Source organism: Rhyacophila brunnea, unplaced genomic scaffold (genome assembly GCF_057557595.1).
Source record: "Rhyacophila brunnea isolate RB1 unplaced genomic scaffold, BYU_Rbru_1.0 scaffold_5, whole genome shotgun sequence".
NCBI lineage: Eukaryota > Metazoa > Arthropoda > Insecta > Trichoptera > Rhyacophilidae > Rhyacophila > Rhyacophila brunnea.
The window spans coordinates 22903288-22917864 of record NW_028233170.1 but is presented as its reverse complement, the minus strand read 5'-3'; the positions used below and the strand labels follow the sequence as shown (position 1 = coordinate 22917864).

The 14577-nt window shown below is 36.9% G+C and overlaps 1 protein-coding gene across 2 annotated transcripts in view; it reads left to right on the top strand.

Moving 5' to 3' along the window:
- The window catches only part of Nipped-A (Transcription-associated protein Nipped-A), a 49639-nt gene that overhangs the window by 29089 nt on the left and 5973 nt on the right, over positions 1-14577 (top strand). Inside the window, exons 18-36 of one of the 2 annotated variants that reach the window (XM_085955245.1) lie at positions 131-330; positions 1766-1836; positions 1930-2135; positions 2292-2468; positions 4037-4285; positions 4771-5714; positions 5824-6062; positions 6156-6396; positions 6858-7044; positions 7163-7299; positions 7522-7675; positions 8718-8861; positions 8974-9244; positions 9330-9541; positions 9832-10536; positions 11252-11416; positions 11529-11672; positions 12425-12646; positions 13847-14009. In XM_085955245.1, the coding sequence (XP_085811371.1) occupies positions 131-330; positions 1766-1836; positions 1930-2135; positions 2292-2468; positions 4037-4285; positions 4771-5714; positions 5824-6062; positions 6156-6396; positions 6858-7044; positions 7163-7299; positions 7522-7675; positions 8718-8861; positions 8974-9244; positions 9330-9541; positions 9832-10536; positions 11252-11416; positions 11529-11672; positions 12425-12646; positions 13847-14009 (4831 nt within the window). Of the gene's footprint in view, positions 1-130; positions 331-1765; positions 1837-1929; positions 2136-2291; positions 2469-4036; positions 4286-4770; positions 5715-5823; positions 6063-6155; positions 6397-6857; positions 7045-7162; positions 7300-7521; positions 7676-8717; positions 8862-8973; positions 9245-9329; positions 9542-9831; positions 10537-11251; positions 11417-11528; positions 11673-12424; positions 12647-13846; positions 14028-14577 lie in introns of both variants that reach the window. The other variant, XM_085955244.1, reaches the window with a different exon arrangement.

The following is a 14577-nucleotide window of genomic DNA, read 5'->3' as shown; positions in this document are numbered from 1 at the left end:
ATGCCTTCTAATCTCCAGACAAAAACAGAAATGAAATCACATTTTTCATTATTACAGATGTTTCTATTATCAAAAAATTGAATGGTTGAATTGTCGAATTACTAACTTGAAAGTCTTGAAATTCTTTCAGGTGATTGATCCGGAGAATCCTTTTGGATGTTCAGACAGTGTGAGAATCTCGCTACTGCAGTTTGCTTGCTTGCTATTAGAGCAGGCTTCTGCGCACATTCATGATGCTAATAACAAGAAGCAAGGCAACAAACTTAGGAGGCTGATGACTTTTGCTTGGCCTTGCTTGTTGGGTAAAAACTATGTTGATCCTGCTACTAGGTAAGAAAACACTTCACCCAAACAAATCACTTCTTAGGTAATAACGCATTCTTTTCTTTATTTATGGCATACGTTTCCAAACTTCACTGTTTTGCAGCGTCCTTAATGTGTAAAAATTCTTTCATTTGGTCTTCCGATTTTCCATCCCAAATGAAAACTCATTTTCTTTGGCCACTTTGCCAAAAAAAAAATTCGTCAAAAACTGTCGAAAACCAGATTTTCAAACGGACCATTAGCCCCCTTAGTAGTTTGTTGTGCAACCTGGGTGCCTGGGTGCACAGTTTAGTTTGAACACTACTGATTTATGGTAAATTTGTTGACAAAATCAATTTTGACACCAAAAATGTTAAGAATATTTAGAACTGTAATGCAGTAGCGGAGGGTGGAGGTAGGCTGTTAAGACCCGCCATAAATAGTGCTGATTAAACTTTGTCAGTCATACATATTTGTTTTTATTGAACAAAGACTACAATTTATAGATGGTGTTGGTTAGTTTTTAAAAATCAATTAAACCCTGCCTAAACCAAACCATAATAGTTTTGGTATATTTTGGGCATTATGACAAAATTGTGCACAATTTTTCATTCATACTTATTTGTTTTCGTTGGATTAAGGATACATATTACACATATTGTTGGTTATTTTTTTTAAATTCATTAAGCCCTGCCTAACCCAAACTATAATAGATAAAAAATATTATTCTATCTATAAAATATCCAAAGTAATGAATGGTTTAATTGCATAATTTTAGATATTTTATAGATCGACGAGTATTTTTTGACTATTATCTATTATGGCTTGGTCTTCGCAGGGTATGATTGAATTTTAAAAACTAACCAAACCCATCTGTAAATTGTAATCTCATTTCAATAAAAACAAACACGAATGACTGACAAAGTTTAGTGTCCACTATTTATGGCGGATCTTAACAGCTTACCTCCACACTTCGCCACTGCTGTAATGTTATACTACCGAAACGGTAAAATAGGTGCCGAAGATGGTGGCTATAAACAATGCTGTTAATGTGCTAATTTAATGAATATAATTTTTTCTATGTGTATTAAATTTTCCACACTAAAATCATCAATAACAATAATAATGTTGTGTGCGGGAAGTAAAAATGAGATAAGTGATAAGTCTTAAAATTTTTAAACTAGGTGAATGTACCAAATTAATCATCATGCATATAAAATATGCATAAATGAGGAAAAGGATGAGTCAAATCAAAGCACAACGCAGAAACATAGATTTTCGGACTTTCCTCTTTATTCTTTTACAGAATTAACCTATGCAATATGTATTACAAAATGATAATATAATTATTTATCATTAAATTAATCATCACTCAATTAATAATGTGTCTACATAATATTATGTTTTTTGGTAAATTTTGTACTACGCTACTGCTACCATGATGTTTTTAAACTATTTTCAGATACCATGGTCATCTGTTACTTAGCCACATAATAGCAAAGTTCGCTATTCATAAAAGGATAGTTTTACAAGGTAATTGAAATCATTCTTAGCAACATTGTCGTATAATGGTTATATTTTAATTCGACTCAGTTTCATTGACATATTATTTTTCTGTATTTTCAGTGTTCCATAGTCTTTTAAAAGCGCACGCGATCGAAGCGAGGCAGGTAGTGAAGCAAGCGCTTGAGATATTGACTCCTGCGATGCCTTACCGGATGGAGGACGGTAACACAATGCTTACACACTGGACCAAAAAGATAATCGTGGAAGATGGCCATACCATGCAGCAATTGTTCCATATATTGCAACTTGTCGTACGCCACTATAAGGTAATCAATTAACCATCTATTTGAGCAACATTTCAATGTTTAAACTACATTAAAACGTCCAGTAAAGAACCTATATACATACTCGTTTTTGTTGATACATTTTAATACAACCTCCACTCCATTGAACATGATGATATAATGTAATGTATATTGTAGGTGTATTATCCGGTGAGACACGCTCTGGTAGGTCACATGGTGGGCGCGATGCAAAAATTAGGAGTCACTGCCAACCCATCAATCGACCACCGGAAGCTCGCAGTGGAACTCGCCGAGGTTATTATCAAATGGGAACTGCAGAGGATTAAGGATGAAGCGGATGCAGATGAACAAGAAGTGAGATTTCATATTTCAATACACTCATATATAATAATACAGTTAAACCTCGTTAATACGAATTCCACGGGACAAAATATTCGAATTACGAATTGTAAAACGTATGTGGGGGGGGGGTAAAATATTAATTTTTTTTGAATATAATTAATATTGTTTACGATCATAGATGTGCCTACCAAATTTCCAGTTCCGTATGTGTTAATGGGTCATAAAATCTCAGGGTTATTTTTAATTACCTTAAAATAAGTAATTTATAATGTTTTAAGAAAAGTCTGTCACAATTTATTTTCAATGACTGGCTCATGAAATAGTGTACTTTATTACGGTTTATTGAATATTTTTATATGCCAGGACTCTGAAATAATTACGAAATTCGAATCAAAGGTATGGTTTTATATGAAAATAATGTTCAAGGGACTTTTTTTTTGCGAAAATTTCGAATTACGGCGAATTTCGAATTATCCGTGTTCTTATTAACGAGGTTTTACTGTATTGCTGCATTATTTGAAAGTAGATGGAACGCCCATCCATGGATATATCAAAAAATATCTGGTTCTTGTCTGTTTTCGAAAATAGTCGATATACTGGATTATTTGTTAGGTTAGGTTATCATTGTTGAATTCATGAATTTTGCCGAAATTGCCGCTGTTCCCGCCTGGCTTCCCGTAAACAGACTTGCACAAAATAAGGACTTTATGCTGGCATCTATAATTAATTTAAAAACGTACCTAATGTAAAATAACAGTAAAAGAGATCCTGAAGTCCCCTTATTAAGTTGCTACCTAATTCCATTACCTATCATCTTTTTACTACTGCCAAGGAAAATTTCTTGCATGTTTAAGAATTATTTTCACAATTAATACTTAATCAGGTCGTCCAAATGGCCGGAATGTCTTTTAAAGCCTTTCAATAAATCTTTTTCATGCTCTGCTAAATGTTCCCCATTATTTTAAGGAACCACCGCTATAATTTCGTCGGTGTTTTGTAAAAAGGGCGAATTAACCAAAATGCTATTTTACAGGAGGAGGATTTTTAACTTTTGACATTTATTTGTTTATGACCTGTGGATAATTATAAATATCTAACAAGTTTATAATAAAGCTTAGAAAGATGTCATTATAATAGGCATTATTATATAATATTTTAAATGGCCTAATATGTCACATTCGCTTTTTATTCGTAATTTTAATTAATTTAATTTTAGTCTATTATCGTTTTTAACTACTTTCCTGTGGAGATACAAATTCGCCATTTTTACACAACAAAGCTAGTGGGGTGGGGTACACATTGTATTTTCATTAAAATCTTGATTTCGCCAAAATGGTTGATTCGCCCTTTTTACAAAACACCGACGATATGCATGACGTGTAATTTAACTACTAATAACTATTTTTTCAGTGCGTTAAACAAATAATAGAAACGCTATTTTCATTTGTTTTATTAATCTATTCAAAATAATGTTTTTAATAGTGTAACTGCGTAGAAGACCTGTGCGCATTTGCATTTCAGGCTTAAAAAATTGTAAAATGTAAAATTATAATTATATTAAGATATCAATTCTCTTGCAGGGAAACGGGTCTGTGGGCATAATCTGCGGAATGAAACGTTCGTCCACAGAAGACGCTTCGGCCAGTAGAGGCTTCGAACAGAGGAAGGTTCTCAACACGGGATCCGGGTGGACCAGTCCTTCCCAGTCCACTTCTTCGAGCGCACCTCAAACTCTTCCCAAACCCGAACCGGATTCGGCTAAACCTATCGAGAGGGCGCATGCCGATGTCGTCCTGAATTTGCTTCTGAGGTTGGCCTGTCAGGTTCAGGTATTTTTTTATACAATTTTACTAACCTACGTTTATTTGTATGATGTAGATATTAATTTTGTTACCAATAATTAATAGTCGTAGTATTTGCAAGAGAATCATAGTTTTAACTGCATCAGGGGTCAATTTTTTCATGCCATGTACATAATATTGTACTCGTATTTTCTGTTGCATATTGAACATAAATGATAATAATATATTGGTACATAGTACTTTATTAATTCTCAAGTCAGTTCTTCTAAGTGTCTAATCCAATTATATGTTTTTTTTGCGTAGATATTCTGAATATTATATATATATATATTATATATATTGGTGAATAATAAAGTTTGTGGCATGGAATGAATAGAATTATGCTAATTGACTTACATTCCTTCCTCTTGAACTAATAAGCTCTTATCCTGCATGAATTTTTGAACTCACATTTTGCAAGGAACCGATGCAATCGCCATGTCTACAATAACTGTTTCACTTTGTTATTTCAGAACAGCGAAATGACAAATATGGGAGCTTCTCCCGCGGAACAGTTGGCTCGGAGGTGCGTCACGCTGCTCAAAACTGCCCTCAAGCCGGACGTTTGGCCTCAGCAGTGTGATCTGAAATTGGCATGGTTCGATAAAGTGTTCACCAACGTGGAAAACGCGTCACCCAACTACGGCAATATCTGCACTGCCCTCGAGTTATTGACTTTCCTTCTGGGTGTCATGAAACGGGAACAGATCCTGGCGTCCCTCAAACCGCTGCAGCGAGGACTAGCCGCTTGCATCACCAGCACTAATTCCAAAGTCATCCGACTGGTCCACAGCTTGCTGGCCAAGCTCATGGAGCTGTTTCCGACTGAACCCACGGGATCCACCGTGGCTTCTAAGTATGAAGAACTGGAAACGCTGTACGCTTGCGTCAGCAAAATGGTCTTTGAAGGTCTTGCCAATTACGAAAAGAACGCCAACGCCAGTCCCAGCACTCTGTATGGCACATTGATGATGCTGAAGGCGGCCTGTCTCAAAAACGAATCTTACATCGACCGTCTTATCACTCCGTTCATGAGAGTTCTGCAGCGCATGGCCAAAGAGCACTTGAGTCCCAGCACCCCCGAGGCCAGCCCCGCCTCTTCAGAATTGCTTATCCTCAGTCTGGACCTCATCAAGACCAGAGTGGTGGTGATGAGCGTGGACATGAGGAAGACCTTCATCGGCACCATTCTGGTGGGCCTCATCGAGAAGACGCAGGACGTCAAGGTCATGAAGGCCATCACTAAGATGCTGGAAGAGTGGATGAAGAATCGCAACCCTGTCACCCTCAGCCAGGCTCCTTCCATCAGAGAAAAATCCATTTTACTTGTCAAAATGATGCAATATGTAGAGAAACGTTTCCCTGAAGATCTCGAATTGAACGCGCAATATCTCGAACTGGTCAATTATGTTTACAGGTAAGGGTTGAGATTGGGTTATAAGATAGTGACGCAGCTCTCAATGGCATGTTAATCGAATTTGCCAATGCATAGTGCCGTTTCATTAATTCATACTTGATGATTTCAGAGATGAACATTTGAAGGCTTCAGAATTGACATCGAAATTGGAACCCGCATTTCTATCTGGCCTGCGTTGCACTCAGCCACACATCCGTGCCAAATTCTTTGAAGTATTTGATGGCTCTATGAGAAGGCGTCTCCACGATAGATTGCTGTATATTATATGTTCTCAGAATTGGGACGCCATCGGTCCTCATTATTGGATCAAACAGTGCATAGAACTTTTAATTGTCACCGCTGTGTCTAGTGAGTCTTTTATTTAATCATTAAATGCAAAATAGGATAATAATTCTAATGTATTACTTTATGTGTATACATAAATAAATGTATTTGTTTCAGGTACTCAAATTCACTTATCGAATGAACAGAATCTCCTGCCTAGTATCGGATCTGTGATTAATCTGGCCGATTGCGATGAGAAGAAGAACTTTGTCATTTACACCAGCATGAAGGAGGAGGTGATGGACAGCTATGAAAGCGTTGATCAGGATAAGGAAGATGTTCTCGATATGGATCTATCCAGTGTAGATTCCAACTCCAATAACCGCCGGGATGAACTCGATAAGCAAGTTCCAAACAGGTAATAAATTAATATTAATACTATCGACCGAAGGTACTTGATGGAATTCGAATTTAAATTCTAATGGATTTAAGTTTTGTACTATTCCATTTGAGTTGTTTTTTGCGACCCGTGTTTCGCCTTTCGCCTGTCGCAAAAAACCACTCAAATGGAATAGTACAGAACTTAAATCCATTAGAAGGTAATAAATTACTGAATATGATATCAGTAAATGCAGAAAGAACTATTCTCCATGTCCTCAAATAACACTAGTGTAATAGTTTTGCATCATACATTTGTTTTCGTCAAAATGGAATGTGAGAAATTGGTGTTTGTCTTAACATTTTACATAATGGAATATACCTACTATGTACTGTTATTTCAGATTCAATTTATTTTAGCGTTATTTTAAACCACATAACATTAAAATTTTTATAATCATAATGTTTGTAACTTTTAAAAGTTTATTTTTCTAACTTCAGACAACAGGCCTTGACTCAACTCATTGCAAAGCAGTCAGAGTTTCTGGAATCTGCTCGTAAGGTTCGAACCGAACAACTTTTGGTTGCTTCTGCTCAGCTCTGTCATATGGATGAACAGCTGGCGCATTGGGTCTGGATTAATCTTTTCCCTAAACTGTGGGCGATATTGGATGAGAGACAACTTAATGTAAGTTTACTCATGTCTTCGTTTCATTTTAGATTGATGAAATATGTTCAGCTGAATGACTAAAAATAGGGAGCCATTTTGATGAAAAAAAAATCAATATAATATTCTTGTTTTTCAGACGCTGATTTCAGAAATGGTTCCATTTATATCGTCCGGTACACATGTCATACAGAAAGAACCACAATCACAATTAAGCGCCATAACAACTTTCGTAGAAGCTTTATCTCGATGCAATCCACCTGTTGTAATAAAACCGTAAGTAATATTAAGATTTACTCTAATCAAATGGAAGTGATCTTAACGCCGCATTTAGACTAAGCGAGCGAATGTTTGTTCTTCCCCCACTCCTGCAAAATTAAACGCTTTTTGTTGAGCGAGCATAAGAATTTCGCTGGAGTGGGGGAACGACAAACATTCGCTCGCTTGGTCTAAATGCGGCTTAAGATGCTTGATTTTAACGATTTATATTTCTTTCAGAGCGTTAATGAAATACTTGGGTAAATCCCATAATCTTTGGCATAGAATGACACTAAATTTGGAACAGATGGCTTTCGATGCGACACTAGCCACAAAGTTAAAAAGGGAGATCACGGACTGCTACGACTTTGAACCTGAAAACACCCCTCAAACCGTAATTATATCTTGTATTTATATTTAATTAATAATTTATACAGTAAACCTCGTTAATAAGAACACGGATAATTCGAAATTCGCCGTAATTCGTCCTGGCATATAAAAATATTCAATAAATCATAATAAAGTTCATGAGCCAGTCATTGAAAATTGTGACAGACTTTTCTTAAAACATCATAAATTACTTATTTTAAGAAGGTAATAAAAATAATACTAATTTTTTATGACCCATTAACACACACGGAACCGGAAATTTGGTTGGCACATCGATGATCGTAAACGATATTAATGAAAATCAAAAAAAAATTTTTTTTTCAAAACTTTAATATTTTCCCCCCATACATTTCATAATTCGTAATTTGAATTTTTTTCGATTTTCGGTCTCGTGGAATTCGTATTAACGAGGTTTTACCGTAATATGAAGAGCCTACCAAGGTCAAATGGTTGTAGTTTACATGTTCAAATCTCGCTTCTGTTAAATTTTCAATGTGTGTTTGGAAACAGCATATACCGAATAGGTTAAGTAAATGTTTAAGTTCGGTCGCACATCCAAAATCATCTCGTGTGCAACATGGTTATAAGACGAAGCTGACAGCAATGTTGCAACTCTCTGTCATGCACACAGTCAAGACAGTGACGTCACATGGCTAGCCGAAAGGAATGGCTGACCCTGAAGAGCAGCATCTGCACATGTGCGATGCAATTTTTTCTATGTTCGCAAAACAAATGGCTGACCACGAAAAACAGCAGCTACGCATGCTATGTTTGCTGTGTTGGACATATGGCCCGTGTCGAGTTAAATATATTGCATGTGACAGCAGATGATTTTCTACCAAAAATGTTGCATCAATGCCGAAGTACATCAAATGACATTTGTTTTGTGAATGACAACAAAATCACGTCGACAAATTCGACATATTGCAGTCGAGACGAGTTTGTATGTGCTACCGGGCACAATCAAAGCCAATTAAAAAATATATATGTGTACATACTGGTAATAATTGTATTTGTTTTGATTTCATTACATTTTTTGCTTACAGGATATATTGGATTCATTGAGCGATATGTATGAGCTGTTGTTTGAAGAAGATATGTGGTCCGGATTATGGCAGAAGCATGCGTATTACAAAGAAACAAATGTGGCTATTGCATATGAACAACAAGGATTCTTTGAACAAGCTCAGGTAGACTACATATGAGTTTTCATTCTTCATTTATTAAATAATGATTTTTTTCCATTTAAAATCTTTTCTTAATTTATTTTCCTGTGTCCTCTATGTTTTTTCTGAATTTCAGGGAGCTTACGACACCGCCATGTCTAAACTGAAGCAAGACTGTTCATCCGGGCCAGCATCGTACTCTATTCAAAAAGAATGTATGCTTTGGACCAACCACTGGATCAAATGCGCCAAGGAGCTTAATCAATGGGACCTTTTATTGGAAATCGGACAGACCCGCAGCGAAAGAAATCCGTTCTTGATTTTAGAAAGCTCATGGCGGAACCCTAACTGGGCTCAGATGAAAGAGGCACTCGCCGAAGTGGAGTACAGTTGTCCTAAAGAAATGAGTAAGTCAATGACAAATTGTTCATACGAGGAGAAATCTAGTATACATACATCCTCGGTTTGTTTATTCTTTTATTTTGTTTTCAGGTTGGCAAGTGAATTTGTATCGTGGATTCCTAAACATCTGTCAACCGGGTGAACAGCATTTGGGTTCAGTCGAAAGACACGTTGAGAATGCTTCAACTCTTTGCATGAGGGAGTGGAGACGTCTTCCTCCTCTGGTGTCGCATGCTCATCTTCCTCTTCTACGTGCCGCTCAGCAGATTATGGAACTTTCCGAGGCTGCGCAGATTCATCAGGTTATTATAAAAGCCATCTTCATTGCCTATTATAATTATAATACCTACTAATTACAATATTTCTTGTGTTACTTAGACTGATCCCATAAATAAAAATATAATAATATATAATTTGGAACAACTCAGAACCACGTTCATATCAGAAAAAAATATTTGTAGCGAGCAGGATATGAACTTCCATCCATTGCATTCTAGGCAATGTGCTTTACCAATTAAGCAACAAATGTAATACATTGTACTATCTATTATCTCAAATTATTCATGATTAAATGTTTAATCAACGCTTTCAGGGTCTACTCCACGGTCGTCCTACGTCACTGCACGATATGAAAGCCATCGTGAAGACTTGGAGAAACCGTCTGCCAGTCGTTGCTGATAATCTCTCTCACTGGGGAGCCATTTTCACATGGAGACAGCACCATTACACGTTCATCGCCACCCATTATGAATCTCAAACTGACCAGGCCTCCAATCACTCGATGCTGGGCGTGCATGCTAGCGCGCAAGCCATTATTCACTTCGCAAAGATCGCCCGCAAACACAATCTCTCCGGAGTGTGTCTGGACTCTCTGCAGAGGATTTATACCATTCCCAGCGTGCCGATCGTTGACTGCTTCCAAAAAATCAGGCAGCAGGTGAAGTGCCATCTCCAGATGGCGTGGACCAACGGCAAGACTGAACTGCAGGAAGGCTTGGACATGATCGAGTCCACTAACTTCAAATATTTCACCAAAGATATGACGGCGGAATTTTATGCCTTCAAGGGATTGCTGCTGGCACAATTGGGAAGGTCGGAGGAGGCCAACAAGGCTTTCTCGGCAGCCGTTCAGCTCCATGACACACTTGTCAAAGCATGGGGACTCTGGGGAGACTACCTCGAGCAGATCTTCACGAGAGACGCTCGCCAGATAACTATTGGAGTTTCGGCCATGACTTGCTATCTTCATGCGTGCCGACACCAGAATGAATCTAAATCTAGGAAACATTTGACAAAGGTGACTTTAATAACTTATCTTTTTATATGTAGTTAAGTTGTTCTTTGTAAGTTAACTTTTCAACTGACAATTTTTCGACGTCTTTAAATATAATATATCGTCTCTGTTCTGGCAGAACACACTAACTGGAGAATACTAGTTTTGAGTAATTTGACTTTGAAGTTGTTAAAATGTTTGAAATGGTCTATCATGTGAGTTTATTAAGTAATCGTAAAAAGGATGACTTTAAAATAAAGACTGTTTATTTATTAAGAAGGTTTCCAGACGGTAAAGTTTGAAATAAGGAACATTTTGGTATAACTAACTCAATATGTCATTTTTTCGAATTAGTGTCTTCTGCCAGAACAGTGACGATATATTGTATCTATCCAAAAAGCTAGCCGCGAACTATGAAATTTATAATGCCCATAACAGGACCACTTGCACCCCGCTCACTATTTACTGTGCCTCACTGCATCCAGTGCATATTTTCTGTCCACATTCTTCGTACCCCGCCGATTACTTTACATCAAATCATTGCCTCTCCTGCGGACCCCAGACAGTCTATGTTTTGATTTTAGCAATGAACACTTGACCCAGTGAGATACTCAATTTAAAAGTCGTCACAACCTGTCATACCCACTAGTGGTTATTGAATGCAGCAAGTCTTAAGTGCAAGCTCTCCCGACCGTGGAATGTAGCTGAATATTTTTCTAACTTAACCTTTACTTTATAGGTTCTGTGGATGTTGAGCTACGATGATGAGAAAGGCAGCCTCATGGAAGCTGTTGATAAGTATTCTGTGGGTGTTCCGCCCATCCAATGGCTACCTTGGATCCCGCAACTGCTCTGTTGCTTAGTGCAATACGATGGGAATGTCATTTTAAACTTGCTCAGTCAGGTTAGTTCACCATCAATTGAATATATTTTATGACACACCTTTTGCAGTATATTAACCTGCGATGATGGTATTGGACCAATCAAATTAACAATACTGTATGATTACTTTTTAGGTTGGAAGAATATTCCCCCAGGCGGTGTACTTTCCTATTCGCACCTTGTACCTCACCCTGAAAATAGAGCAGAGAGAGAGATATAAGAGTGCCGAGCTAGCAGCGTTGGCAGCCGGAAAGAATTCTCAGCAAACCACCTCCACGGTAAAATTCATAACTAATCTTTGGGTAGGTCCGCACATGGTGGACTGTAAGCTGATTTGAATTAGGAAAAACGAATAAAATTACTTTCCCAATTCTGTAACACAGACCCGGAAATATTAAAATTGCTAAATATTAAAATTATTATCCTATGCACCGCTAAAGACATCTATCTACACTGTTTTGCTTGTAAATGAAGAGATGGAATAGTTTGTGTTCGTACAGTGTCCTTCTATGTTTTATGTTTGTATCCTTCTACTATACCTTAAAGCAGCTACACAAATGACAATTTACTCCAACGGCATAGCTGAATAATGTGTGTAGTTTTGTATAAAAAATATCTTAATCGTTACTTTTAAGATATAAGAGGCCCCTAAATTCGAAAATGGCAGAGGAAGATTAATATTCTATAATTACTGTCTGATTTATTGATTTTCAGTTTGGACATGTAGTTGATGGTGCCGAATACTATTTCAAAATTTGCAATTGGAAGTCCATAAAATACCAAGATGGTGACCAAACTTTCTGTAGTTACATATCTGATTTGACTGATTTTCAGTTTAGACATATATTTTACTGAATGGCCTTTACCTTTCAATCAAACTATAAAAATTACACTTCATCAATCTATAATATCAATAACTTTTGTATAACATTTAATTATTTATACTTTCAACATTAATCACTTTATTTCAATTTCATAGGGTAATGGCATAAACAAAACTTTTACCATAATTTTATCACTTGAATTGCAGGGTGATCTAAGCGACATGAGCTCTCAGGGCTCAAACAATTCCAGCAGCGGAGGCACGGCGTCCATTTCGGTTTCCATGCCAGTTTCGGCATCTGCCTCAGCCTCCGCAGAAACGGGGCCCATCAAAGCCACGCTGCCCATGTGGCGCTGCTCTAAGATCATGCACATGCAGAGAGATATACATCCCACTGTTCTCTCCTCTCTCGAAGGCATTGTTGATCAGGTCAGCTGTGGATTCAATTTAACTGCTTTTTTCATTTTTATATGTATTTTACTTGTAGTAAATATCAATCAAAATTTTGCAGCGCATTGGGAGATTATAAATGAATATACTGTAATGTTGCAAGCTGGTGTTAAAGAAAATATAAAACAATTAAATAGAGAAAACTTGAATACAGTGGAACCCCGATCTACCGTTCTCGCATAAATCGTTTTCCCGCACGGGTCGTTCATTTTTGAAAGTCCCGCCAAACACACATAAGAACAATGTTAAATAATCCCGCATTAACCGTTCCCCGATTTATCGTTTTCCTCGATCTATCGTCTAAATATTATGGTCCCGTCACAAATATTATTCCGATTGACCTTTTTTGTTGAATATTTTTCATTTCGCTTTCATAGAATTGTTTATGATACATACATACAGACCTTTCGGTCGCGTCGCTTCGTTTGCACAAGTCGGTCGGCGCTCAGGCTTGCCTCGCATCTCGTATCACGAATTTTTATAAGTCGCAAATAAAATGCCCCCCTCGAAGAAAACTAAAACTCTAACTGAGAAACTGAAAACAATTGAAGATGTCGAAAAAAATCCAGGAGAACGAGTTTTTTTTAAAAAAAATTTTCATATCCCGCATTTATCGTATTTTTTCTGGGTCCCTTGAAAACCATAGAATCAGGGTTTCACTGTATATCGCATTCCGTGTATCAATAAATCACAATACATGTTAATGAAAATCGTACAAAGTAATAAAACTGAAAATTCAAAACGGTCATTGACAAAAATTAATATTTAGAAAATGATCATCTTGCCAAGTACCTAAAGGAAAAGCAAAAAAAAGTATCTTGTGGAATCTGTATCTGAATATAATATAATATGTACTCATAATTATTTCACCAAATATCTACTCTTATTATTTCCATCTTTTAAATTAGTGATGAATATGTCGTTATATGGCGTCAGGGATCTGATATGACTGACCCAGTATAGGGAGGTGTAATGCAAGTTGGTCGGCCAACCTTCGTTAGTAGACGGCACCAAAAGAACTAGAATAATGTATTAATAATTTGTTTCGGCTTAAAAATTGCATGCATTTTAAATGAAAAGATATCGTTTTTTGATTGGGATGAAAGTTTGCAATTTTCGATTAACTTTCTTTACCTCTATACAAATTGATGAGTAAAATAATTGTTTTTCCCCTTTCAGATGGTCTGGTTTAGAGAAAATTGGTATGAGGAAGTATTGAGACAGTTAAGGCAGGGCCTGGCCAAGTGCTATGCCATCGCGTTCGAAAACCGCGCATCAGTGAGCGAAGCGACCATCACTCCGCACACTCTCAACTTCGTGAAGAAGCTCGTCTCAACTTTCGGTATTGGAATTGGCATGAGTAGGTGGCAGCGTTTTTGCATTGCGTATAATCCGCCCTCTGCGCGGACAAATATTCTATATCGGCCATACGCTGAAAAAAAATCACTTAACTCTCATCTATCTACATAATATTGACTTTAATTGCCCAGTCCTTATATTAATATCAAGGCGCACTTTGTTTCATAATAATAAATTAAACTGACCATCTGTTTCTGAATTACCAGAGCTTAATACAGAAGGTACCTACACAAAGATGATCATTGGAGGTGACGTATCAATTTTACTATGGCAATAACTCAAGATTCACACAAAATCATCTCGTCCTTAAAAATAGGAATAGCCGAAGACATCAAAACGATGCTTGAGAAATGGAATCAGTATTAAAAATTGCACATTGCTCACATTTACTGCACCTTATGTTCTTGAGCATTTAATTTTTTACTATGCTGTTTGGTTCATGTCCACCGTAGGCTTATTAAACTCGTATTTCACTTTTCTTTACTAATTTAACCTTAGGATGAAACTATACTACAGAGGCATTGCAAGTGAGCAAGACCATTGGTTAATGC